Source organism: Anguilla anguilla, chromosome 2 (genome assembly GCF_013347855.1).
Source record: "Anguilla anguilla isolate fAngAng1 chromosome 2, fAngAng1.pri, whole genome shotgun sequence".
Lineage (NCBI taxonomy): Eukaryota > Metazoa > Chordata > Actinopteri > Anguilliformes > Anguillidae > Anguilla > Anguilla anguilla.
The window spans coordinates 4,555,701-4,583,275 of NC_049202.1; the positions used below are offsets into that span (position 1 = coordinate 4,555,701).

Genomic DNA, 27,575 nt, shown 5'->3' on the forward strand with positions numbered 1-27,575 from the left:
CATTCACATCAAGGTCATAACCTGGAAATTTAATTCATTACCCATTACAACAATACCCATAATCAATCTGCATATTTTGCAGCTCTATAAAGCCTGCAGCAGACGCCGCCTGTGCACCCTGTCAGGTGAGAGCAAACGGACCGGTCCCCTCACCTGTGTGCAAGGTTGTCGTAGGTGTAAGCAACGTTGATTAACCGTTGGATTAGGTTGGTCCCCTGGACAAGGCCCAGAAACACCTGGAGAGACGGGGAGGGACACGCCTGAGTAGCTGCATAAACCCAGCTCATTAGAAACGGGGTGAAAGAGAAGGGTGGCCAAAGGGAGCACAGAGAACAACTCCAAGAATGAAAAAAACGCAAAATAGCAGCACAGGCAACGGACGGGTTTGTGAGAAACCAAGGGAGACGAGAACGATAATGACTACCCACAGGGAAAGAAGAATGTAGGCGATTACAACAACCAAAAAAAAAAATAAGAGAAAAATCAGCCGAGAAAGAATGCGGTTGCCTAGATACCTCAGTGAGCCGAGGAATGTGCAGACCCTTCCCATGATCCCCCGCGGCCTTGCGGGACTTCCCGGGCCACGCCCTCTTGCGCTGGGTGTCGGAGAGACCGGACCAGGCGAAGACGTCGTGGTAGGCTAGGTCCAGGTCGGCCGGGTCCACGGCGAACTGGCAGATGAGCTTCAGAAGGCAGGCCAGGCAGTCCAGCAGCCACTGCGTTACGCACAGACAGACAGACAGGTGAATGGACAGACAGACAGACAGACAGACGGTCAAAAGAACCAGACTTTAGGTCAGATCTGCATTTCTTCATAAAAAAACAGAAGGAATCCATTCCAAGCCCAGAGCTGCTAGAACTGCATTTCCCACAAATCATCATCATCCTATTAACGCTTTATGATTGTGAGATCACAAACATATGTTATCAGAACGTTCTAAATTGAACATTCTAATGCTGATGTCACAATCACTGCTGGTAACTGAAAGCAATGGAGTTCAAGTTCTTCAAAGGGTCACACAGCATGTTTCTGTGCGCTTGGTGTTCTCAGTCGCAGTATTAACCCTTTAATGACTGCAAGCCCTGTGGATGTAATGTTGTCTCCGCGCTAACGCAGGTGGTCTGGAGCACTCACCACAGTCCAGGACTCCTGGTCTTTGGGCTCCAGAATGGCCGAGTTGAAGATCTCCAGCAGCAGCTGGAGGCCTCCGGAGGAGACGAACTGCGGAGCGAGGAAAGGAGAGAGATCATGCGATTGGTCGCAGCTCTGAGTGTCAGAAAATGGCCGTCGTCCAACCCCAGAAGAACGGGCGGTACCTTGCAGCTCCAGGAGTTCTTGCTGTTCTCGATCTGGTCCTCGCTGGAGTCGTCAGAGTCCGGGTACAGGTCACTGTAGCTCCCCTGCAGGCAGGACAAGACTCATGAGACTTGACTGAAGTGTATCATACAAATAAATCGGAGGTGAATCAGAATGAAGACCAGCATGCACAGCGTGAGGCTGCGAAACGGCGACCCGAGAGAAGAGCGGGTCGGGCGTGGCAGACGGGGTCGTTACCGTGGACTCCCGCCTGATGCGACGGTTGGGCTTGCCCAGGGCCTCGATGATCTCCAGAGCGTACAGCAGTTTGTGAGGGCTCTTTATCCTCAGCAGGTCCTTCCAGCACAGCCCGTCACTGCCCTGATAGAGGAAACACACACACACCAGTCAGGAATAATACACAGGACAGAGCACCCACCCAGACAACAACGCCCTCTTCATTTCAGGAGGTGGAACTGCAGTCACAATGTATTATAGAATCAATATCAAACACTTTACATTTGGTGATTTAAATTAGTCGGGCTAGAATAAAAATTGACTCAGAGTTTCAGACAGCAACTAAATTGATGAATTATGAATTAAGAAAATTATCGTAAAAAGAACATTACTGGCATTCTGGCAAGTTGCCAATTTAATTTCAATTTACTTTCTGAATTGACTGAACTGAAATGTAATTGGACAGTGTTCAGGAGAGGGGGCGTGGCTGACTGACCGTCTCCTCGGAGATGTTCTGGAAGGCCAGCAGCATGTTGGGACAGGTGGGCAGCAGCATGAGTAGCTCCCAAACGCGCCGGGACAGGTTCTCAGCATGGAGGTGCAGCTCCTCACTCTGCATGCTCTGCAGGAAGAACACACATGTACATGCACACACACACACACACACACGTACATGTACACGCACACACACACGCGCGTGCACACACACACACACACACACAAAAATACACACGCGCACACACACACGTACACACAAAAAACACAGAGTCAATCAAACTCTGGCTAACAGTTGGCAAAATAAATGACAGTAACCATGGCAACCCTCGGACACAGGGTAGGGGGAAGAAGATGAAACCAACTGTATTTAATAATGGACTGGGGACTGGGGACTGGGGACCGGGGACCGGGGACCGGAGACCGGGGACTGGGACCCCCCCCCCCATTCCCACTGCCCCCCCTTACCTCGGCGTTCTCCATGGCCCGCTCGGCGCTGGGGGGCTTGAAGCAGGCCAGCATCTCCAGCAGGTCGAACAGGGTGGTGAGGTGGGGCTCCTGCAGCAGCAGCAGCATGGGGATGTTGTCCTTCTGCGGGGGCGGCAGGCAGGAGGCCGGGAGCTGCACCCCCTCGCCCTTCCGCTCCCGCCGGGGGGCGCCCAGGGACACGAACACCATCTGCGGGACGGGATGGGACGGGACACGGAGGGTAAGAGGACACTTTCACCTGAGGCTCGACAGCACCAGGCCCATGCTCACATCTCTTATTAGTAAATGGGTAACAAAGGGGCCCGCGTCCATTTTGGCTCAAACTACACAACTGTGGTGAGCAAAGGACTACATCTTACCCACAACTATCAACACCAAAACCTGCCATTAATTCAAAACAAACGTGTAATATTTTAAGTCATTTATAACAGTTAATGCAACGTCCACTGTAAGAGTTTCACGTTTCACTGTAAGAGTTCGCGTTGTTAGGTAACCAGAGGTAAAGTGAAACAACGCAACACAGCTTTATTTAAAGCAATAAAAACAGACGGGCTGTGTGTGCTTGGGGAGTGGGAGGAGCCACCTGCATGTCTTTGAAGCCCAGCTCGTGGAGGGTCTTCTCGTCGTAGTCGGTGGTGAGCTCGTGCCCGGAGGAGATCATCCGGACCGGGCCCATCAGACCTCCTGCACACAGAGGGACACGGTGGAGACGGTCAGCTCCTGAGAAGCCTCCGGAAGCTTCTAAACATAACCCGGCTACTGACCGACGCCCGGCCTCCGCGGGAAAGGAAGTGGCCAGCCAGCCAAAATGGCGGTCTGACCGCCCTTCCGCAGCAGATACGCGCGAGTCACAGAAAGAGAAACAAACAGCAGCTCACATCCCAGAAAAGCAGAAGTTACGCATGAAGTCTGTTATTTGGTTGTCATGGAAACGGAAGAGGGGAAAATAAATGTTTAATTTCACCTCCACCCTCCCAATCCTCTAAACCACTACCACACCCCCCCCCCCACCACTGGGGTAAACTGTAGTCTGGAGGCCTGAACAGAATGCTGATCCCAGATGCAAAACAGAGGCTTCCACAAACCCTGCAACAGGCCGAGATATGATTGGCTGTCAATCTAAACCAAATCAAAGGCTCTTGACAGTGATTGGCCCCAGTCAGTAGCACCATGATAGCATTTAGCAGCTCACTGGCTGGCCCCCAGAGCAGCAGTGAAGCCTCGCTCGCCCAGAGGAGCAGCAGTCTCTATCCCGTTCGCCCGCGCTCTCCCGCGCCCCCTGCTGGTCTGACCTGGGAAGTCTCCCTGCCGGCTGCTCTGGCCGAACTCCTGCAGCTGGGCCTGCTGGTTGAGCTGCTCCTTCTGCAGGTTCTCGTACCAGTGCGTCACCTCCGCCCGCAGGTCCGCCACCTGGTCGCTCGGGTACATCTCGATCGTCATCTGCGCGCCGGGAGAGAGAGGGGGGGGGGGGCAGGAAGAAGCGCTCGTCACCGGCCACAGGAAGTCAGCCATTGAGCCGATACGCTTATCCAGAACAGCGTACAAAGCTCACCTTATGCGTTCACACAAAAGGCACTTCTACAGCTGGATATGATTCACAGCAGGAAATTCACAGTTCGGGTTGGGCATTTGCTTATAGCAAATTTGGCAAAAAATAAATAAATAAATAAATTTCAAGTCTCGAAGACTTTTTGCTTTGGTTTGCCTTTGATGCAACATGAGGCAAACGCGTCAGATAGGGTCACAGAAAGGGGGGGGTGGGGGGGGGGGGTGGGGGGGTGGTGTGGTGCGGGCACCTTGTCGGGCAGCCCGGCGGGCTGGCACACGATCCTCAGCGGGAGGGACTGCTTGTCGCTGAGGGCCTTCAGGTGGCTGCTGATGCCCGTGCCCTCGATCTGCCACTGCCGCAGGTGGTACGCAAACCTGCCAATCACGGAGAAGCGGGGGCGGGGTCACAGGTCACGGGTCACGTTAGGGCAAGCATATTTCACAGTACCTCCAGGGGAGGCCAAAGACACAATAAAGACTAAGATACTCTACTCCCTGCACATATAAAACACATTCGGATGATTTACAATTAATACTGGCCAAAGTGCTGGCTAAAAAAACATTAAACAGAAGAATGTGGCAATTGTTTCACAGATATTAAAAAGTATAAACGTTGTGAGGGCTATAATCGGAGTATCATAAATAATGAAGTACAGTTGGAGGAGGCTCAACTATGCAGATTTTAAAATCGAACAAGAACTGAATTCTGGTGTCTAACAGAACATTGGCCCGTTACCCTATTGCAGGGGTGTCCCGTCTCTTCCGAAAAGGGCTGGTGAAGCTGCAGGGTGTACATCATTATTTTTGGGTTTTACATTTATAATCTGCACATCACCATCTACACAAAAACGACTGGAATTCAGTACAGAGCTTTAGGGGAGAGGTGAGGAATGTTTGATTATAGGAATATTCTTAGAGTCATAAAATATTCAAACACTGACTCATCTGAAATTCACACCTCAGACCCAGATTTGCTGCACAATGTCACCACCCAGTCAGCTGGGTCAGCTGACGGTGTGTGTGATCGTTTCTGCGATTGTGTGTGTGTGTGAGTGTGTGTGTGCACGTGCACTGTGTGTGTACGTGTCAGTGTGTGTGTGAGAGTACATGTGCACATGCGCGTGTGTGTGGTGGAAAAGGGCGGAGTTGAGGTCATGTGAGGGGCGGGGCTAAGGTCATGTGACGGGCGGGGGCGCGTACCTGCGGCGGAAGGCCTCCAGGTGAGTTTTGAGCATGAGCAGGCCCCTCTCGATGATGGTGAGGCTGGAGTGGGGGTCCTTCTCCAGGTTCCCCGACGCGATCATCAGGCTCTCCATGCACTTACTGATGAACTCCTGCTCCTTCTCCAGCGCCGTCTTACCTGCAGCACAAAGAAACGCACGCACGGTCACACACAGAGCCACACACACACGCACACGCACGCACGCACGGTCACACGCAGACACACGCACGCACGCACGGTCACACACAGAGACACACACACACACGCACAGTCACACGCACGGTCACACACAGAGCCACACACACACAAGCACAGTCACACGCACATACACGCACGGTCTCACACACACGCACGGTCACACACACACGCACGGTCACACACACACACACACACACACACACACACACACACGCACACGCACAGTCACACGCACACACACGCACGTATGGCCACACACGCGGTCTCACACACACACACACACACACCGAGCCACACGCACACGCACAGTCACACGCACACACACGCACGGTCACACACAGGTTCTTACCGTTGATGTAGTAGGAGTTGATGTACTGGATGGCGGTTTGGCGGTTCTTACCGTTGATGTAGTAGGAGTTGATGTACTGGATGGCGGTTTGGCGGTTCTTACCGTTGATGTAGTAGGAGTTGATGTACTGGATGGCCGCACGGCTGATGTCCGCAGACTGAGCCCTCAGTGCGATGCCCCACAGCTGGTCCATCCCGCAGAGCTGAGGAACACACAAAGACACGAGGCGTGCGGTAAGAGCACCGCCAAAACAGCCCTCCGCACCCCTCTCCGCACCCCTCTCCGCTCCTGAACTCCAGTCCGGGAGGGCTGCAGTACCTGCTGCTTTTATTTAATTCATTTTGCAAAAGGAACCAATTTAGGCCTTGGCAACAAGGTGTGCAGAGTCGCTAGCCAATCAGAGACTGATATTAAGTACTTAAGTGCTGGAACACATCCACCAGCAGGCACAGCGGCCCTCCAGGATTTGAGTTTGACATCCCTTGTCAAAATCAGGGAGTCTTTGCAAATGTTCACACCACAAGTAAAGGACATAAGCATTTAGGCATAATAATGGCATAAAAAGTTATAGTACTGAAGGCTCAAGGGAAAAAGAATTCACAACATATTTACCAATGAGGTCAAAGTAAACCAGTGACTTTTCATTGACCTATTTTGGTTGTGAAGGAGAATTCTGATGGAGTTTTTGTTGACAGCGAACGTGCTGCCTGAGAGCACTACAGCAGAACAGAGCAGAAATGAGTCAGTTCATCCAGTTAACGAATGCAACTGGTCATAAAACGCTAAGAGGGTTTTAAATGAGGCGATTGAGAGGGAAATGGACTTAATCAGTGTGTGTGTGCGCGCAAGTGTGTGTGTGTGTGTGTGTGTGTGTGTGTGTGTGTGTGTGTGTGTGTGTGTGTGTGCGCGCGAGTGTGACAGGGTGAGAGAGAACCACACGGTAATGAAGTATTCATGAAGGTAAGTGTTCATTAGAAACACCAGGCGTGAAGCTCACCGTGGGATTTGATACCTGCTCAATTTCACGGACTGGTGGGAACACGTTTCGGCTATCGAGCGGTCGAGCGCGCGGACAGGCCAAATCGGGTGTGTGAGGGGCTCTCTGGAGTGTGAGGGGAACAGGCAAGGCCGTGGCGGGACGGGACAAATGGGAGGGGGGGGGGGTGGCTGACCTCGCAGTTGGAGCCGCTGTCATAGGCGCTGGTGGCCAGGCGGGCCAGGTTGCACAGGTGCTGGAAGAGGTTGAGTCCCGTCATGCTGATGGTTTCGGGTTTCAGCTGGGGCATCTGAGGAGAGAGCAGGGTCAAGGGATCAGCGCACAGGCCCCGCCCCCTTCTTACCAAACCCCGCCCACCCTAACCCCAGGAATGTGAGGATCTGTCGAGGGGGAGGGGCGTGGCTCACCTTCTCCAGGAAGAGGTGCTTGTAGGTCTCCATGCCCATGGCGTGCTGGTCCTTGCTGCGCACCTGGTTGAGGAACCAGTGGAGGGCGTCGTCGTAGCACTCCGAGTCCTCCACCAGGCAGTGCCACAGGATGTCCACCTGCTCCAGACTCAGCCCTGACAAGGGAGGGAGAGAGAGAGCCTGCCGTCAACCTTTAACCCCTCTGTGAGGTCACAAATACGCGATTAGAATGCTCTGAACTGAACATTCTAATGCTGATGTCACAATCACTGCTGGTGACTGAAAGCTCTAGATGGAGTTCTAGAACACTGGCATTACAAGAAACATTACCAAAAAAAACTTCTCTTCAAAGGGTTAAGCTACATCAGCTACAATTCAAGTCTTATGAAGCAATGACAGCAGCACATTCATTAAGCAGGCACTGTTATCCAGGGTGACTTGCAACGCAAGGAAAGCAACTGCTACACTTCACTCAGTTTACGCTTGAGATTGTTCCAGAAACTTCTCGCGAAACACCACACACAACAGATCTTTAGAGAGCCACATAAACATGCACTTTCGAAACAGCTCCCCATAATTTCATCTTATACGGGCCCGGTGACTCAACAGAGTTAATCACAAGCCTCGGACTAAAATAATCTTCCGAGTTCTGAAACGATTTACACTCGTCCGTGCACGCGAAGGTCAAGCTAGCGTAGGCATGTGCCACACTACTGTTCTGTGTGGGCGGCGCTTACCGGCAGGTCAACTCCGCTGTTTTAATTAAGACAAGAATCAACACAGAAATGGGTATCAGAACCAGCTGTGTGTGCAAGAAACTAAACCTAAACTTTCACGTGAATCGATATGATCTTCCCAGCCCTACTCATCTCTTCGGTCTACGTGTTTGCTAAATGAATGGATAATTAAATGCACTGACTCAACAGAGCGCACAGGGTGGGAGGACTCTACGCTGCTGGAGAAATGAGAGAACCAGACCCCCTTTCCTCTTTGTTTGGGACTAGCGCGTTTGAACAGGGAACACCCCGAGCAGGTGCTGCCGGGGGAGGGGTGGGGGGGTGGGGGGGTGGGGGGGGGGGGGGGGGGGCGTTTCCGGAAAAATCCCCGCGGAGATCCGCGCGCGGCCCGAGGAACAAAGGCACCCCGACGAGCCTTTTTTCCGGGGAGTCCCCCCCCCCCCACCCCTCGCCCCTCCACAACTGGCGAAATGAGAGGCGACCAGGCCCCCTCTTCAAAGATTTACGAGGGAAAACAAGCCCGTCGGTGTTTGACCGGGGGCCGGTTGGGTTACGCTCCTGGGTCGCCACGGCTACGCGAGCAGGGAGGGGGGGTAGTGGGGAGTCTCCTGGGAATGGGGTATCGCCGTGGCGATCACTTCTCACCCGCCGCTCCACCTGCTGACTGACACCGCTCCCCGCGTCCGCTACCCGCACACTTTGTGTGCAGACGGTATCCGTTCTCTCGTTCTTACCCGTAAAGAACGCGTTAAATTTGGTATCATTTTCACTGCCTTTCACGCTGAAAACTTAGCTGAAAATTCTGCATCCCCTCCCCCTCGGCTTTTACACTCAAACCTGTCGCATGCGTAATCAGGTTTTTTTTTTTTTACGCTGAAGATTTTTGCACATCTTTTTCAACTTAGTCTACTTTAAAAGGGACAACGCACAGCAGCAGCTGTGTCAAGGCACCGCGCCACGTTTAGCTACACGGCTAATTTTATCTGCACCTGTAGTCCCCTTTATAGCAGGTGAAGATGCACAGACACCAGGTGCTAAAAAAAAAAAAAGAAAACCAATGACATAATCTTATGTAAACGGTTCTGCAAAATGGCCGCCAGGATTAGACCAAATGCACACAATGCAAAACCCTCGCGGCGCGGCTAGTTAGCGGAGACGAACGTCAGCAAAAAACCGAGACATGCAGAGACACGTCTGAAGGATAAGGGACGCAGGAGGGAGGGGGGAAACGCTTCATTATCTGAAGTTGCATCTCTGGCTATTGTTTTTTTTTTCTTCCTGTTTTTTAACCGCTCATTTTGTGATGTTTGGCTGGACTGCAACAGCGGGGCCAGCCCTACAAACGCGAATGTCTGTGACTGACTGAGTGACTGAGTGACTGAGTGACTGAGTGACTGAGTGACTGAGTGATGAAGTTACACCATTGGTCGGCCGAGTTATGATGTTACACCATTGGTCGGCCGGATCACGTGTGCTAGGTCCAGCCGTATACTAGGTCTTGACCTGGTCTTGTTCGCTCTGTGGCGTTACGGTGAGGTGCAGGACACCGCGACGGGCGGCGGTACTTACGGAAGTGGTCGGGGGACCCCAGGGTGGAGAAGACGCAGGTGAGGAACTGCAGGCGCACCTGCACCTCAGCGCTGTGTCCGTATCTGCAGCAAGCCGAGCGGAGAAAAGACAGGCGTTGCTCATCTCTCTAAAAAGAACGGCGCTCGCTAGCGTGGGCTAAGAGCTCCCACGAGTGGCTGAGTTAGAGCAGGCGCCATTTTCACACTGACCGGGGGGGCAGAGAGCAGCAGGACTGAACCGGCTTCTTTTTTTAAACAAAAAAAACTTTATTTAAAACTGACATTTACAAGCTGGGACAGACCGACGAGCCAAACTGCTGCGCAGAGCCAAACTGACTGTTAGCGTGGCATTTCAACTGCCAAAAACGACCATAAAATACACACTCAGCAACACAACAAGACAAGGAAAATACTAAGGAGACAAAATAAGTTGCTGGCAAAGTTGTTTCGTGTGATTGGCCGATCGTGACCCAGCCGTGAACTCACAGTGCAAACTTGTGCCGCTGCTCCCTCACTTCCTGGATGTAGTGCAGCAGGTCCTCGAAAAAGAGCTTCATCATATGGAGCTCCTTCTCAGCCCACCTGTGAGAGAGAGAGAGAGAGAGAAGGGGGGAAAGGAGAAAGAGAGAGAGAGGGAGAGAGGGGGAGTGAGATTGAGAGATAGGCGAGGTGCTTAAGGAAGGCTCATTTGACGGGCATGTCTGGCCCATGAGCGAGAAACACAAGAACATTTTAACAGATCGAGCAGCTGGGCTTACATAGTGATCCAGTGCGTGTCGTAGCTGCTCCCAAACTGCTGGAAAGTGCCGAAAAGCTTGGGCAGGAGACGGAGAGAGACCACCACCGACCTGCCGAGGGGGGGGGGGGGGGGGCGCGAGAGAAAGTGCCGGGGGGAGAGGGAGGGAGAGAGGGAGGGGAGAAAGAAAGGGGAGAAAGGGAGAGAGGAGGGTGAGAGTTAGACACAGAAAGGGGGAGAGAGAGGGGAGAGGAGGGACAGAGAGAAACACCACAGCTTAATCACGACTGGGTGATCTGAGCAATACTTCATTCACAAATCCATCAGCTTAACTTTAAGGGGCACCGCCAAATTCGCATTATCAACTCGGCAACGATAACGTACCGACAGCACACACAATGTAGCGACGCATCTAAAGACAGACTGTTGAGGAATACTCACTGCGTTTAATGCAAGTCAAGTTCACAGCATGTGAAGGAACAGACCGTACTTTCATACTGGACTCTCTCCTCAGATGCCCCTACTGGATAATGTGAACTGGGCGTGAGACGCCTGCTTTTAGAGCTTGATCGTGTCATGTGACGGGATCCTTCCCATGATGCCCTGTCGCGCTCCCTCTCACCGGTGGTGCGCCAGGTTCTCCAGACAGCCCTCGATGAAGCGCATGCGGATCTGGCGGTCGGTGAACCAGCAGACCAGCGAGCAGAGCAGCTTCTCCGCCTCGTTGATCAGTCCCTCCGACAGGTGGATCTGCAGGAGCCAAACAGACAACACTAATCGATCACCGACAGTGGATCTGCAGGGACCAATCAGACAACACTAATCAATCACCGACAGGTGGATCTGCAGGAGCCAAACAGACAACACTAATCAATCACCGACAGTGGATCCGCAGGGACCAATCAGACAACACTAATCAATAACCGACAGGTGGATCTGCAGGAACCAATCAGACAACACTAATCAATGCAATGCAGGAACCAATCCCATAACACCAATCAACCGACAAGTAGCTCAGATAAGACTAATCAATCTATTTGATTTAAAAATCTTTCTGAAGTGTCCTGAGTAGGTTATTACAAAAAAGTTAAATTGAAAAGGTTACCAGTCAGATAAAAGCAGTCAATAATAGATGTTTCCCTTAATAAAGTCACTATTTCTGCATTTGCATCATTTTAGCATTTCCCACAATGCACAGCGGCATGGCCAATGAGCAGTGTGTTACAAAGGTCATATATCACTCTGAATATCAATTTCCCTTTAATATTTAATCACAAATATGGATATGGGGGCCGATGATGGATTGCCCCTGGGCCACAGGAACATTACCTGCAGCGAGCGGAGCGTGGCAAGCGCGAGACCGGGACTAAAAGGGGCGACGCTTTACAAGCTGCGCATGCTAATAAGCAGCCCTGTGGTTGGCTGAGCCCTCCGGGACGCTAATGGTGATTTAAGACGACCACAAAGCGACAGCAGGTGCACTCAGGTATACTGCTGTTAGCCCGTGTTAACGAGACACGGCAGCGGGCGTCGTCTGATCTGTTCTTCCGGTGGTTTCAACAGCAAACAAAGTGCCACTTCAGCAAAGAAACGGCAGTGTACACACACACAGCCCGGCACTACCGAATCCAGAACACCACAAAGACCCAGAAGTACCACTGGGCTATTAATACCCGTGAAGTTACTCATCTTCAGATTAATCAACGACTACAAAAAAAAAAAAAGAAAAAGATAAAGGATGAAGCGACAGTCCATTAAAATGAATGAATTCGCTCGTTATGAATAATTAAATCGGTGACGAGGGCCTCTCTCTCCTGCGGCTTGAAGGCTGCCCTTGAACGGACCGCGCGTGCCAGACCCCTTCTCTCAGGGGCAGCAGGTTTGGAATGGGGGGAGGGGGGGGTCTCTGGACTCGGCCGGTGTTCTGTAAGGGGGGGGGGGGGGGGGGTCCTCACCGCGTCCTCGTCCTGCACCAGGTCCCACAGCAGGGTGCTGCCCTTCTTGCACACGTTGTCCAGGTTGATGTCGGTGACGGCGTGGCCGGAGTACTGGTGTTTGTGGACCGCGGGACCTGTGGGGGGGTGGGGGGGGGGGTGAGGGAGGACAGAAAGACAAAGGCTCAGTGCACTGGACCACAGAACACTGGAGCAGGACACCATCACACCACGCTTCCCCTGATCACCTGCAGTCTGAAAAACAAGCTCTGCTCAAAGTCTGCAATCTCCTCCGTGCCGCACCAAGCGTCAGGCTAACCCCGCCTCTGGCTCAACTCCAGACCCGAGTCACCCACAACACGCTGCCACGTGGGAATTCTGACCCGGCGCAGTCGCTGGATGCTGGGGAACGCAGCCAACAAGACCGAGAAGCAGTCTGTGCGTCTAAACGATCAATCTGCCCTCCCAGACACGCAGGGAACGAGGAGGAAAAAATTCTGCTCTTACTCAGCAAAGGAAGCCGTCAGCTGCGGATTTCCCTCGGGCATAAACAAACTCCCACAGCTCAAAGGCCACCAGATGGTCTCGGCTCTGCGGACTTCCCGCCAATCGGAAGCCCCCGCTTCCAACCTCTCAATTGCAGACGCAGGCGTTTAGCGCGCTGGCACGCGGACCGACCGGCAGATCCCGACCAATCGAAACGTGGAAGAGACCTGAAGCGGGCCAATGAGACGGCGAGGGGCCGGTGAGGCGAGAGGACAGTGGGCGGGGCCTCGCTTGCCTTGCGCCAGGTGCTCGTGGTAGATGGAGGCCAGGTTGGGCAGGTGCTGCTGCAGGTGGGACGTGAGCTCGGCGTGGGAGTTGATCTGCACCAGCTCCTCCTCGCAGCCCGACTCCTCCCCGTCGAAGTCGGCCATGTTCTTCTCCGACTTGGCGCTGACCTGGGAGCTGCTGCAGCTGACGTCGTCCGCGCTGAGCATGTCCTCCACCATGTGCCTGCGGGGGATGATGGGAAAATGAGTTTCAAGCGCACGCGTTTGGCATTCCAAATCTGACATTTGTCCTGCGGGGGGGGGGGGGGGGGGGGGGGGGGGGCTGTTTGATGTGGCGTTTAGGCCGGATGATAAACACTGTGTGGAGGGCGCAGAGACAGACGTACCCCTCGTGGTGGTGGTGGTGGTGGTGATGATGATGATGGTGGTGATGGTGCTGGGGTCCGATGAAGCGCCTGCAGTTGAAGAGCTCGCTGCCCATGGCCTCGCCCAGGAAGTCCCCGGAGCGGGGCAGGCAGGGGGGGTCCTGGGGGCCGGGGGGCATGTGGGCGGGGCCCATCTCCGCCTGCATGTCGTGGTCCGGCCCCTCGGGGCGGGAAGAGGAGCAGGCGTCCAGCATCCTCATGCGGGTCTCCGCCGCCGCCGACGAGGCCGCCATCATGGACGCCGCCGCCGCCTCGGGGGTGAAGGGGATGCCTTTGACCCCGGCCCCGCCCCCGCCGGGCCCCGGCCTCTCCCCGGACCCCTGCGGGTCCCCCAAACACAGCCCCCCCTGCGGCTGGGACTCCCCGGCCTTCCTCTTCCTGATCTCCGCCGGGTCCCTGCGCTCCTTCTGCGAGCTGCCCCCACCCCCTCCCCCACCCCCTCCCCCAGCGGCTCCGGCCGAAGCCACCGCCACCCCCCCTCCCCCGCCCCCTCCTCCTCCCGCTCCCGCTGCTCCCGCCTCCTCCTCTTCCTCCTCCTCCTCATCGTCGTCCTCCTCTTCGTCGTCGTCGTCCTCCTCCTCCTCCTCCTTCAGGGCCTCGCTGTCGGCCATGTCGTCCGAGTGCAGCTCGCTGCCGGGGCTGCCGGCCGATTGGCTGGCCCGGCTGGACCCCGCCTCGTTGCTGGAGCCCTCGCTGCGGCCGCTGCTGCTCCCCGGCCCGCTGCTCCCCTCCTCGCCGCTGTTCGCCGTCTCGTCCGAGCTGCCCTGCATCGACTCCTGCTCCGCGGGAAAACAAAAAAATACACACATTTTTTTAAACCATTCATATCACTTTAACAGTGTTAGTTCTACATTTATCTTTCAATGACAGCCCGGTTAGGGTCACTTCCGTTAGCATTAGCCCAGTTACTGGTGCTTCAGTTAGCGTTAGCCCGGTTAGGGGCACAGCCGTTACCATTAGCGGTGCTTCCTTTAGCATTAGCCCAGTTAGTGGCACTCCCATTAGCGACAGCCCAGTTAGCGCCGCGTCCGTTTGAGTCAGCCCGGTTAGCGGCGCTTCTGTTAGCGTCAGCCCGGCTAGCGGCACTTCCGTTAGCAACGCCTCCGTTAGCGTACCTCCGTGTCGGAGAGCCGCTGCTGGCCCCGCTTCCCGCCGCTCATGATCTGCTCGTCCATCTCGATGTCGCTCCCGCCGCTGTGGTGCGTGTCGCTGTTGTCGCTGCTCTCAGGACTGGCAGCCGGGGAACCTGAGACAGCCAGGCAGAGGTCACACGGCGTCACACAGACTCCCTGAAGCACAGTCCTACAGGGCCGCAGTGTCTGCTGGATTTTGGGATGTTCTTGGCACAGGTGGTTCACCGAAGTCATCGATTGGCTAAAGAATCCACACATCTTGTTCTCAAAGCCCTAATTGGCAGCTGATCGAAAGGAAACCACTAAAACCCACAGACACTGCGGCCCCCTTGGGATTCGGTTTTACACCACTGCACTAAAGTAAGGGCACCTGGGGCATGTGGGTAATGTAGTTCTACGACAATACCATAGCCGGGACGCACCCTCCCGGCCCCTCCCCCTCCCCCAGATCACACCCACTCACCCTTCTTGTTGCCCATGGGGAGGTTGGTGTTGAGCAGGGAGGCGAAGGAGCTCTGCTTGGAGAGCTGGGCCTTGGCGGCCAGAGCGTTGTTCCAGAGCGCTTTGATCAGCATGGAGGCCAGGTACAGCGTCTGGAAAAACCCCAGCGGGACGGGGGGGGGGGCACAAACAGGCAGGTGAGACCGAGCACCGCTGCGGAGCCCCGACAGAGCACCCCCCCCGACTGAAAACCCCCCCCACATCACTGAGAGAAAGCTCTCAGACTGTACGGTCATGCAAACACACACACACTTCTGAAAGAGCTCCGTCTTCTGTGAACAACGAGCTCTTTGGAGGATACAAAGCTGAAGCTCACGCAATATAAGCTCAAGGTGATCTCTGCTTTCTCTGCATTTCAAAATTGGCATGAAAAGATGAGAAGGGAACAATAATATTGCTAGGCTTTCACCAAAAACAAAACAAAAATCACACACACAACCAACTTCCAGTACGTGACGGCAATGAAAACTTATCAAAGTGCTCAACCAATAACTTCCTAATCACTCTTATCGCCTGCGAACAATGACGACAGCAATGGAACAGCTAAGGGGAAAGACGGAACATTCCGGAAGGACGCGCGCGTACCTGCTCGGTGTGGGCGCTGGGGTGCAGGCCCGACACCAGGTTGAGCACGTGCCGGAGGGGCACGGGGTCCAGGTTCTTGATGAGCGACGGGAACAGATCGTGGATGTAGCGGCTGCAGTGCTTCAGCTGCGCGACGAAGAGTCACGGGGGCAAAAAAACCCAAAAACAAACGTTTGGTTAATTAAACGAACGCAGACGAGCCACCGCAGGGCTCCGATTCCTACTGTGAAACCGGGGACCCCGAGTTCAGGGTGCGACTTCGAAAAGGAGCGCTGACCTCAGATCAGGTTTCCCCATGTCTGTATCCAACCCCTACCTTCTATGAGCTAAAAGAGACAACTGATCCTAGATCAGCACTCAATCAATCCCTCCTTTCCAAGATCATAAGTGTTGCACAGTGAGACTGGTGGAAAACTGAAAACTGGATGCTCAAGTTAGACATCCACAAAACATGAAAAAAAAAAAGCAGATTAATTTACTCTTACAAAAAACCCCCCCACAAACTTTTGTCTTCGAGACACAAAAATAATCTGCCGTTGGCATGAGGTAGAGCGTGAAGAGGAAGGCTTCCAGCAAGCCTACCGGTTCAGAATGCCATCAGCAATTAGCACAAAACGCGCAGCGAGAGTGTGGCGACTTGCCCCTGCGTGACGGGACCATCTGGCCGTTTGGGCAGCCTGCTTCACGAGCCCGGGCCCTCCGGGGGGGGTGACGTTAGCACGTTAGCACGATAGCACGTTAGCATACCTGCGCCGCCGCCCAGATGCAGTCCACGTGCTGCGTGCTCAGCCGCCCCTCCGCCGCCAGAAAGTTGAGGATGACTTGGCACTGTTTTATGATCTGAAACCAGCCAACACAAAATGAGTTACTGGGCTTCCAAGCGGAAAAAACCTGCATAATCAATTCCTCCATTTTCCAAGCGGTGGACAGCATTTATTACACCTCATCGTTTCTTTCAACTCATTACTCATTTACTGACTTTACTGTCTTTATTCTCAACAGCATGCAACCCCCCCTACCCAATCCACTTTTTTTTCCTCCCCAAATTTTGGAACATTTTGTTCCTCGTCGCTCACTGTCCCAACCACCCGGTGAGGGTCTACCTGACCGAAAGGCCGGCACGCATGTTAGCGAGCGAGGCGTTTACTCCTCCTTCTCCCCACAGCTCACCTCGATGTGCAGGTTTGGGCCGAAGATGTGCTCCACCACGTTGTTGTTGATGAGCCAGTCCGCCAGCTCCTTCGCTATCGACCTGCAAAGACACACACACGCACACACACACGCACACACGCGCTCTCTCACAAAAAAGAAAATATCGACCACCGCGCTTTACCGCGGCCGTTTATCAAAATGATTCGGGGGGGGGGGGGGGGAGTCGGAGAGGAAGGCGGGCTGCCACTCACGTTTCAGTGTCAGAGACCAGAGACTCGTTATTACACACATCGTTAAATGTGTGCAGCTGATTCTGGGGGGAAAAAAAAGAGAAGAGGTCTTATTGATTCTGTGCACATCACTGACGGGTGAGGAAAGCGAGACTTCACAGGCAATTAAGCAACTAACACCGTCTGGAAATAGACACTTTCACAACGGATAGAGTCGCACACGCACAGTCCCCGTGGCAACAACACCGCGAAGATCACTGACAATAAGAACAGCGTCTCCATCAAGAGCTTACATCCTGTACATTGCATCAATTTGAATTACATTTAGGCTTTTTGCAGACAGTCAAATCCAGAGAATTTTACAAAAATAACCCCCCCCCCCCACTGACAATCAATTTATACAGCTAGATATTTACTGAAGCAATTCAGGTCGAGTACCTGGCTCAAATATCACAGCACCCCGGAATTGAACCTGCAACCTCAACAGTTTCGAGCCCAGTACTCTAAGTGCTAGACCGCAGCGCCCCCTGCTGGACGGAGGAGCTCACCGTGATCTGGCTGAGGCCGGCCAGCCGCATGGTGAGCGTCGGGGACATGAAGTACTTGAAGGCGAGGTCCAGGCTCTCCTTGTCGAAGCAGAGCGCGCTGTCCAGCGGCTCCTTCACCGTGCTCCACATCAGGTCCGCCATGTTCCGCGCCGCGCTCTGGCGCAGCTCCTGGTCCGACAGCTTGCACAGGTACCTGCGAGGGGGGGGGGAGCGCGCGGACGCGGTTAGCTTCTTGCGATGCACGCACACGTATGCGTGGACACACACATGCACGTACGCACAGACGCATGCACACACGCACTCGCCTGGACAGACACACACGCACGCATGCATGCACACACACACGCACGCACCCTCGCTCGCACGCACACACACACACGCACGCACGCACGCTTGCACGGACACACAAACGCACACACGCACACACACACACACAGACACGCGTACGTACTTGTACATCTGCAGGGGTACAGCACTGCTGAAGATGTGAACGGTTACCAACAGTGAAACGCAGGGGGGAAAAAAACGCTAACGTGCAGTGGTGTTGTCTAGCGGATGAACGATCCTCTGTGGGAATCTTAATCACATGCTTATAAGGGCGAGACTGCGCAAACAGCCTAAACTTGAAAGGTGTAAAAAGCCCGCACTCCATACGCAAATCTCAGCTCGTAAACTCGCAAGGCTCGGCTCGCAGCCTCGTAAACTCACGAGAGGAAGGGAATACATTTTAACAAGCGGCCACACGGCCTCTTTGCACGCAAAATTTCGGCAGGGCTGGTTATGGAAACTCAAAAGATGAGCGAAATTTGACAGGGAGGGGGGTAAAACTGGCACAAGCAACATGAGACTCGTTACGCGCGGCAGCACGCAATCCCAGAATACCGCAAAAAAAAAAAAAGACCCAGAGGAAATTAGCGTTGGTAATGGCGGTTTTTTTTCCCGCAAGCGGTAACCATCCGCGGGATCCGCTTCTGCCGTTCGCGAGCAGCCAAAGCACCGCTAAATCCTGCTCTCCCTGTCACGTGACCCGCGGAGCGCACCACTGCCTGCTTCCCCCCGTGCCATCATCCCCCCCCCCCACCCCCCCACCCCATCTCGCCCCACCAAGGTCATGTGAGGAGACGGAGCATGCTGCCCGGCGACAGTTGCCGTGGTTACGGATGCTCTTCCTAGCAACACGCTCGGCGAGGGAGCATGCGCACGGGGGCCAGCCTGCCGCTGCCGCTGCCGCTGCTGCTGCCGCCGCGATTCGTCCGGCTCCGGCTGCACGGCCTCCGTGCGTTTATCACACGCTACATTAAACGCGCAGAACACGCTAAGGACGAGCCTCTCTCACACTTATTAAACTCTCTGCGCAGACAAGTCCCCCCCGTTACCACGGCACCCGAGTTACACTCAGAATCACACAGATGGCTCTGGTTACGCAACAACGTTTAAGAATACAAAATGACAGGAAGAGCTCGTTCAGCCTATCGGAGCTGGCCGTTTACCTGTAATACCTGTACCTGTAATACCAAGAGTTAATACGATAAACACACGGGCTTGGGAATCATTTAGCTGCTGTGAATCGAGAGCGTGTGGAGCGGGAGAATCGTTCAGCTCGTGTAGCACCTATGAGAGTTAAAACTGTTATACGACGGTCTGTGGAATCGTTAAAATACTCAAGAGCGCGCTGTGCGGGGAATCACGGAAATGGGTCAGCGTGCGCAATCTGGGGCTGCAGCTCTTACCTGATTACATAAGTTCTGAAGGGTATGATGTGCTGCATTACGGCAGGGATGTGCAGCCATATTCTGATCTGTGGAGAGAGCAAACAGGGGCGTAAAACAGAGGGATTGGGTGGGGGGGGGGGTAAGCCCGTACGGAGGTACGGAGGAGGAAGGGGCGGGCGGGGCGCTCACGTTGGAGACGATGGTGATGAAGGCGTGGGCGATGGGGAAGGGCAGGGACTCCGGCGTGCCGAACTCGAAGCAGTCCTTCATGAGGGACAGGCCGTGCTTCCCGCAGAACAGGCACACGTAGCGCAGCAGGTGCAGCGGGACCTCCACGTCCTGTCGAGCGCGCAGGAAACAGGAAGTGAGGTCAAAAAAAGCAAAAAAAATTTTTTTTTTTTTTAAACGGCGCTCGGCGTGCCGAAACGGCGAGAGCTCTGGGCCTGTATTCATAAAGCATCCCGACATAGGAGGGCTGATCTAGGATCAGTACTGCCTCTTCAGTCATAATATATAAGGTTAGGATATGAACAGAAGAAACCTGGGCCTGTATTCATAAAGCATCCCAACGTAGGAGGGCTGATCTAGGATCAGTACTGCCTCTTCACTCATAATATATAAGGTCAGGATATGAACATGGGAAACCTGGGCCTGTATTCATAAAGCATCCCGACATAGGAGGGCTGATCTAGGATCAGTACTGCCTCTTCACTCATAATATATAAGGTTAGGATATGAACATGGGAAACCTGGGCCTGTATTCATAAAGCATCCCGACATAGGAGGGCTGATCTAGGATCAGTACTGCCTCTTCACTCATAATATATAAGGTTAGGATATGAACAGAAGAAACCTGGGCCTGTATTCATAAAGCATCCCAACGTAGGAGGGCTGATCTAGGATCAGTACTGCCTCTTCACTCATAATATATAAGGTTAGGATATGAACATAAGAAACCTGGGCCTGTATTCATAAAGCATCCCAACGTAGGAGGGCTGATCTAGGATCAGTACTGCCTCTTCACTCATAATATATAAGGTTAGGATATGAACATGGGAAACCTGGGCCTGTATTCATAAAGCATCCCAACGTAGGAGGGCTGATCTAGGATCAGTACTGCCTCTTCACTCATAATATATAAGGTTAGGATATGAACATGGGAAACCTGGGCGTTTCATGGTAGGGGCGCTAATCTAGGATCAGTGCCACGTTTTTCGCTCATAATGGATAATGCCAGTGATATTCATGGAAGAAACTTGATCCATGATCAACACTGCTACTGCTAGAGATTCAGTGAATGCAGGTCCGGGTGCCGGGGTCACGGGTTCGAACCCTGGCAGGGGCATTTCCACTGCTCCACTGGTGCAACACCCAAAGAGCTCCAAAAAACACCAGTGCTACAAACAAAATTTCAGGGTGTACAGCTTAATAATGTAAAAGTAATCTTAAAAATATATACACCTGCACAACGTATACAATCTCTGCCAAAAAAAAAAACAACCCAAATCGCTGACTCATCAGAAGAGATCATTTATCATTCGCCATCACATCTGTTGACATGTTCAAGCCCTGCTGGTGTCAAAAGGACATCTGGCTGAAACCTTTAGCTTCACAACATTTACAGGAAACAGTTTAACGTGCGAGGGGCAGTGTCTCGGTTTACTGTGTACACAAGCTCTCGGGTTACTCTTCAAATGGGTCGTCGGGGGGGAAGATGGAAATCAATCATGTCCACACTAATCTCAGAAAACATGCATACTACAGCGAAATTACCCCGCGCTGGGCCCTGACCAGTATTACACAGACAAAAAAGCCCCTTTACGTGACCCATCTTTCCCAGGTTCTGGATAAAACCAGGCTGAAGCAACAGAGGGCAGACCTGGAAAAAATCTTTGTGAAAAGCAAATCATTATTGCTTTTAAGAAAACGTTAGCTTTATTGCTTTAAATACTTTCAAATAATCTGTTTACTGTGGGCTCAATGCAGGCATATTGGAAGGCACGCTCGACTGGGCTGAGTATTTATTTGCATACTTCCGAATGAACCAGACTTCAGAAGTTGGCGGTATAGGCTACGTTACGCATGGCTGTAATAAACAGAGTAGAAAAAGAGGTTACAAACCGGAAACAAAACAAGTCTACTCAGAGCGAAAAACTACAGCGAAAAATGGAGAGGTCTTCAGGAAATCCGGGAAGACGCCGACAACGGAAACAGCTGATCAGTTATGTGACTTAAATGTTCGCTACGTCAGAACTTATTTGAAAAAACTGTTTCCATTTCTCATTTTGCGCATTAACTCTTTTTTCGAAAAAGGCAAAAACCACCTCAAGCGAGTGTAAAAACTTTTTTTGCGATTTTGAGGTACTTTTTGGGCATTCTGCTGTTTCCATAAATAGCAAAATGTGCAAAATGAGGACGGAGTGTAGCCCAGTGGGTAAGGAACTGGGCTTGTAACCAAAAGGTCGCAGGTTCGATTCCCGGGTAGGACACTGCCGTTGTACCCTTGAGCAAGGTACTTAACCTGCATTGCTTCAGTATATATCCAGCTGTATAAATGGATACAATGTAAAGTGCTATGTAAAAAGTTGTGTAAGTCGCTCTGGATATGAGCGTCTGCTAAATGCCTGTAATGTAATGTAATGTTATGCAAAATGGCAAAATGCACATCAAAATACGATGGAAACACGGCTTATGTGAGAGGTGAAATTCACAAACACATTTTTACGGCACTGTTTTTGGCCCCGGTCTAAAAGGGTGCAAATGACACCCAAGACCCTAAAAGACACCCAGCTGTTCTACACCGAGCGAAGGGCCTTTAAATGCAGAGCGTCCAGCAATACACCGGCTATGTAAAGACGCTACAAGCCAAACCCAGATAAAATACAGGTGCTATAAAACCTATAAAAAGGAGAGATGAAAAAATGTCCACACAGAAGCACTGCACCCAAACACCATCTCTCTCAATGCAAGGTCTAAATAAAACATACAAAAAAAAACCCCGTACTTATTTTCGAGGTAAAGCAACGTGGTGGTAAAGCATGCGGACGCGTATGTGTTGCACTTACGTTCATATCGCAGAAGGATCCAAGGATATTGCTTTCTTGGGCTGAAATGTCCTGAGGGGGCAAAAAAAAAAAAAAAAAGGAATGACATAAATGTGACATCACTGTGACATCATTACGACATCACTACAACATCACCATGACATCACTAAGGAGCCAGAAAGCTTTAAAGATGACATGCTATGCAAGTGAAGGAAGGAGCTCAAAAGGGATGCAGCACAGGACCTTTGACCTCCAAACACTCCTCCTGTGCTTCTATCCTCACAAATGTTTTATTTTTGGGTTGGTTGGGGGGGGGCGGGGCTAGAAGTGGCAGGTGAGGAAGCACTCCTGCCTGCAGGTCACTCTCGTTACACACTGTGCACAAAAACACCAGCCAGAGCACGCCAACTCACCACCCTTCTGCCTACTGTCTGGCCATGAGCACTGATGCTCACATGACTAAAGACCTCCCTCTCTCTCTCCTCTCCTCTCTCTCCTCCTCTCTCTCTCTCCTCTCCCCTCCCCTTTCCTCCCCTCTGCACTCTCACTCTCTTTCCGATGACCACAGTGGTCGCGGAGCGAGAGAAGAGAGAAGAGAGAGAGAAGAACTCAAGGCCGAGAACAGGCTCATCGTCATCTGGGACACCATGTGCCAGACGGGTAAAAAAAAAAACCCGCCAAGGCTGCCCGTCTCGTGCCCCCCCTCACCCTCCACCCTCCAACCTCCACCCCCCCAAACAGACCATGAGTCGGTCCTTCCTGGACTGTGGGACCGTGAGATTATCAGGAGGAATTCGACCGGGTTCCAGACGCAGTTATTGAGCAAAAGCAGCTCTGCAATATTCTTTCTTTTTTTTTTTTTTTTGCAAACAAAAGATTGAGATAAAAGAACAGACTGCGGTGGAACGAGTTCACGTAGGAGAGCGGGGGGGGGGATAGAGAGAGAAAGAGAGAAGTAAGAGAAATAAGAGAAAAAAGAGCGCGAGAGACGAGAGATGAGGAAGTAGCGAGAGAGAAAAGAGAGGGAGAGATGGGGGGATAGAGAGAGAAAGAGAGAAGAGAAATAAGAGCGCGAGAGACTAGAGAGATGAGGAAGGAGCAAGAGAGAGAAAAGAGAGGGAGAGATGGGGGGATAGAGAGAGAAAGAGAGAAGAAAAATAAGAGAAATAAGAGCGCGAGAGACGAGAGAGATGAGGAAGTAGCGAGAGAGAGAAAAGGGGGGGCGGGGGGGGGGACCACAGTGTCGCCCTCGGGAACACGGCGTGAAGCGGACAGCTGTCACCTAGGAGACGGAGGTGCGTCTGACGCGCGGGCACAGCCCCGGCCGGAGCGGCGGGTGCAGGCGAGGTCAGCGCGCCACGCGGCGTTTATCAATAACGCCCCCCCCCCCCCCCCCCCCACCGTACCGCCGCCTGTCGGCCCGTCCCCCAGCCAATTAAAACGCAGCATGGCCGGGGGGGGAGGGGAGGAGGCCGCTCTGACCGGACGGGCTATTTTTGGACCGCTCCTTTTTCAGAGCGGCCGCAACGCTCGAGGGGGACAAAAGCCAGAGTGGAAACGATGAGCGTGAGTTCAGCAGCGCTGTGGAGCTGCCACACGCACTCCTACCAGGAGCACCCTCTCACACAAACAGACAGACGCATGCACGCACAGACACACATGCACACACGCACAAGCGGGCACACACACACATGCACACACGCACGGACGCGCACACACACAAGCGCGCAGACACACATGCACACACGCACGCACGCGCACACACACAAGCGCGCACAGACACACATGCACACACGCACGCACGCGCACACACACAAGCGCGCACAGACACACATGCACACACGCACGCGCACACACACAAGCGCGCAGACACACATGCACACACGCACGCGCACACACACAAGCGCGCAGACACACATGCACACACGCACGCACGCACGCACAGACACACATGCACACACGCACGCACGCGCACACACACAAGCGCGCACAGACACACATGCACACACGCGCACACACACAAGCGCGCACACACACATGCACGCACACAGCAATGTGGACCTGTCACATGCATTCCTGGCATAAGCACCCTCTCACACAAGTGCTCACAGACACACACACGCGCGCACGCACACACACACACAAGCGGGGACAGACACACACAAGCGCGCGCACATACACACACACACACACGGGCCGTACCTCTATGGTGGGGTGTGTGTTGTGTTTGTAGGCCGTGTACAGGGGGAACTGGATCTGGAATATCTTGGCGGCGCAGAGCAGGAGCTTCTCCCGGTCCTCGGTGCTCCAGGATCCGAAGGGCTCCGGCATCTCCGATCCGGCGGGAACGCCGCCGCCCTGCTCCGGCTTCCCGCCGCGGTGGCCCTGGTTCTGGTTCTGGTCCAGCCGCGAGCCGCTGGCCTCCCCGCCCCCGTCCTCCTCGGCGGAGTCCCTCTCCACGTTGAGCGGCTCATCCTCGCCAGGGGGCGGCGGCCTGGGGCCTGGCCCCGCCCACTCCGCCTCCCCGCCCCGCCCCCGGAACAGGCGCTCGCGCAGGCACTGCACCTGGCTGATGACCAGGTTAATGAGGGCATACACCAGCTGGTTAAACACCTCCAGGTGCTTATACTCCTTAAAGCAGCACAGACACTGCCTGCAGGCGGGAGAGAAAGACAACAGCATTTCAGACGCATGCCCGCCAAGAACTACAAATACACTCAATGCAGCGCAGATACAAAACTACAAATACACTCAACGCAGAACAGATACAAAACTACAAATACACTCAATGCAGTGCAGATACAAAACTACAAATACACTCAACACCGTACAGATACAAAACGACAAATACACTCAATGCAGTACAGATAACGGACAGATTCATGTTGGTGAACCCGTGCAGCTCGTCCATAATCTGATCTGCAGACACTGTGAATTTTGTATTTCCTGTGCTGTTGTGCACATTGCATGATGGGAAAAATTTAGTTTTGTACTGCATAACACATTTCTGTAAAACAGAACTAGTGTCATCCAATCCCCTCTACCAACAAAAAAAAAAGTCAGGGGGCAGGTAGAAATTAAATGGAAGGATTATAAATCTGTGTACAGTCTGACAACTATAATTATGGCCAGAACCAGTGAATGTGCCTAATCTACTGAAGTCCTGGTGCGGAGGAGCTGTTTTTAACCCAATCAGACCAGAGAAACGAGGTCAAGAGGACAGTTAACAGTAAGAGCAGCAGACTCTGTGGCTCTCCAGGACCAGGACTGGAGACCCCTGTTCTTCACCAACATTGTGCAACACTGTGTGTAGAGCATGTGACAAAAACATGCCATAACGCAATATGTACTGATGTGGCAGAAAAACAAGGAGAGGAGGGGGGGGGGGGAGATACAGACAGAGGGGGGGACAGAGAAAGAGAGGGGGGAGACACAGAGAGGGGGATACAGAGAGAGAGACAGAGGGAGAGACAGAGAGAGAGAAAAGAAAAAGGGAGACGGGGGAGGGAGAGAGAGAGAGAGAGAGAGAGAGAGAGAGAGAGACTGACCTTTGGGTCCATGAGCTGATGTAGCTGAAAACTCTGAGGGCATGCTCCTTCTTCAGCTGTAGGCCATCAGTGCTGTCGGCATCCGATACTGAGGAGAGAAAATGTTTACGTTTCACACGCGCACACGCGCCCTTCAACACAAACACGCTGTCACAGCCGCAGAACGCATCGACCTTCATCCCCTTTAAATAGGATACAGACCTACCACTTACAAAACCCATAAGCCTTCATAACGCATACCAGTACGTTAAATCACTCCACACCTTCATTCCAGTGAGATTTTAAACATCTCACATGCAAAGAAACAGACTGCCAGAGCCCAACCAAATGAGGTAAAAATGGAGCTCCGTGGCCTTCTGCTGCAAGCCTGAGGACATGATCCTTGGGGAGATCGCATATTTTAATGTTTTCATTCAACAATGTTATCAACACTGTATGACAGCCACATGATAGGTGATCTGGGAAATCATGTATGCTACGACAGCAGTGGATGCAGCCAAGAGGACTCACACTCCCAGGGTGCACTTCACCTAGCGCCCAATGGCTGCCCTGGCCTAGCTCCCCCCCCTCGGCAAAGCCACAACAACCCGTTGTGGACTGAACCGTCGTCAGGGAAACGGCAGCACCAACGGAACCAGGTTATTCCCTTCCAATCAGGGACAGTTACAGACCTGGAATCTCTGGCCAATCAGTGGCCACTAATCAATAAATTAACCATCAGTTAGAAAACAAAGCCAGCAGTACTACAGGCCCCAAGGGCCATATTTAAATCAAGGCTACACACACTTGACTAAACATGGCTGCCCAGGTTTGTTGCTTAGCACCAACAACGACACGTCAGTCAGAATCAACGGACGTTGCTGCAATATTCCCCACTGCAACACTCAAGGGCTTCTCAAGGGCCTTCAGGTGCACTTTTCCCCCCTTTCTCTGTGCGAGGACTTCAGCGAGACGCTTAGCGAGATACCCCGCCTTCACGCCGTAACCACGGTGATTATGTGCTTTCGAAAGACTGGAAAAAAAAAAAAACAGTAAACGAAGAAGCTCCAGGCACTCGAGGCAGCCAGAGTGCTTTCCCCCGGCCCTATCGAGCGCCTCGACGGACGGCTTTCGACAAGCCGAGTGACCCCTGTACACGCTCGACTGCTCAAACAATTACCAAAAAAAGAAGAAGAAAAAAAAACCCAAGCAAAGAGCGCCTGACTGTTAACGGTCATTTCTCACACTGAAGCGCTTTGTTTGATTACAGCCACGGCCACTTCCCCCGATACAGCCAACTGAACAGGACGCCAAGTACCAAAACTGACGAGTCGGGCGCGCGTAATTACAAACATACAGGAGCCCGTTAGCCCGACGCGCTGATTAATCGATGGCATTACCTGCGTTATTTACCTGCTCAGGGTGACACACCGGGGTCGGAAAAGTGCTTGGCGGACATTTCACACGTTGTCCTCTCGGACAGCCGGTTCACGACCCGAGTGATTCCGTTTCTGTGCCTCGCCCAAGGTTACCGTGACCTTGTGGGGGGCCACCCAGGGTTCAAACACACAGCATACTGGCCCTGTTCCTGACTGTTAAAGCAGTGTTACAGAGTGCAGTAAGGACACAGCAGGGCTCTCCAGGACCAATAATGCACTCACTGTAAAGAGCGCAAAACCAGAACACGGAGGACAGAGTCCGCAGCAGCAGCCATTCACGTCAGTCACAGGA

At 53.0% G+C, this 27,575-nt stretch overlaps 1 protein-coding gene across 3 annotated transcripts in view; it reads right to left on the reverse strand.

The window, feature by feature from the left end:
* Positions 1–27,575, reverse strand: part of usp34 (ubiquitin specific peptidase 34) — a 55,400-nt gene that overhangs the window by 21,978 nt on the left and 5,847 nt on the right. For all 3 annotated transcript variants that reach the window (XM_035405783.1, XM_035405785.1, XM_035405784.1), the window contains exons 2-34: positions 25,866–25,953; positions 24,520–24,970; positions 22,339–22,389; positions 19,463–19,612; positions 19,292–19,359; positions 17,562–17,754; positions 17,035–17,096; positions 16,802–16,883; positions 16,379–16,471; positions 15,632–15,757; positions 15,009–15,138; positions 14,528–14,658; positions 13,374–14,188; positions 12,996–13,210; positions 12,236–12,351; positions 10,903–11,030; positions 10,303–10,392; positions 10,031–10,126; positions 9,546–9,628; positions 7,240–7,394; positions 7,008–7,121; positions 5,938–6,037; positions 5,267–5,426; positions 4,315–4,441; positions 3,811–3,958; positions 3,102–3,202; positions 2,498–2,707; positions 2,031–2,156; positions 1,556–1,678; positions 1,318–1,401; positions 1,136–1,222; positions 516–716; positions 154–236 (exon numbers count right to left, since the gene is read on the reverse strand). In XM_035405783.1, coding sequence (XP_035261674.1) covers positions 154–236; positions 516–716; positions 1,136–1,222; positions 1,318–1,401; positions 1,556–1,678; positions 2,031–2,156; positions 2,498–2,707; positions 3,102–3,202; positions 3,811–3,958; positions 4,315–4,441; positions 5,267–5,426; positions 5,938–6,037; positions 7,008–7,121; positions 7,240–7,394; positions 9,546–9,628; positions 10,031–10,126; positions 10,303–10,392; positions 10,903–11,030; positions 12,236–12,351; positions 12,996–13,210; positions 13,374–14,188; positions 14,528–14,658; positions 15,009–15,138; positions 15,632–15,757; positions 16,379–16,471; positions 16,802–16,883; positions 17,035–17,096; positions 17,562–17,754; positions 19,292–19,359; positions 19,463–19,612; positions 22,339–22,389; positions 24,520–24,970; positions 25,866–25,953 — 4,987 coding nt within the window. The remainder of the gene's footprint in view (positions 1–153; positions 237–515; positions 717–1,135; positions 1,223–1,317; positions 1,402–1,555; positions 1,679–2,030; positions 2,157–2,497; positions 2,708–3,101; positions 3,203–3,810; positions 3,959–4,314; positions 4,442–5,266; positions 5,427–5,937; positions 6,038–7,007; positions 7,122–7,239; positions 7,395–9,545; positions 9,629–10,030; positions 10,127–10,302; positions 10,393–10,902; positions 11,031–12,235; positions 12,352–12,995; positions 13,211–13,373; positions 14,189–14,527; positions 14,659–15,008; positions 15,139–15,631; positions 15,758–16,378; positions 16,472–16,801; positions 16,884–17,034; positions 17,097–17,561; positions 17,755–19,291; positions 19,360–19,462; positions 19,613–22,338; positions 22,390–24,519; positions 24,971–25,865; positions 25,954–27,575) is intronic.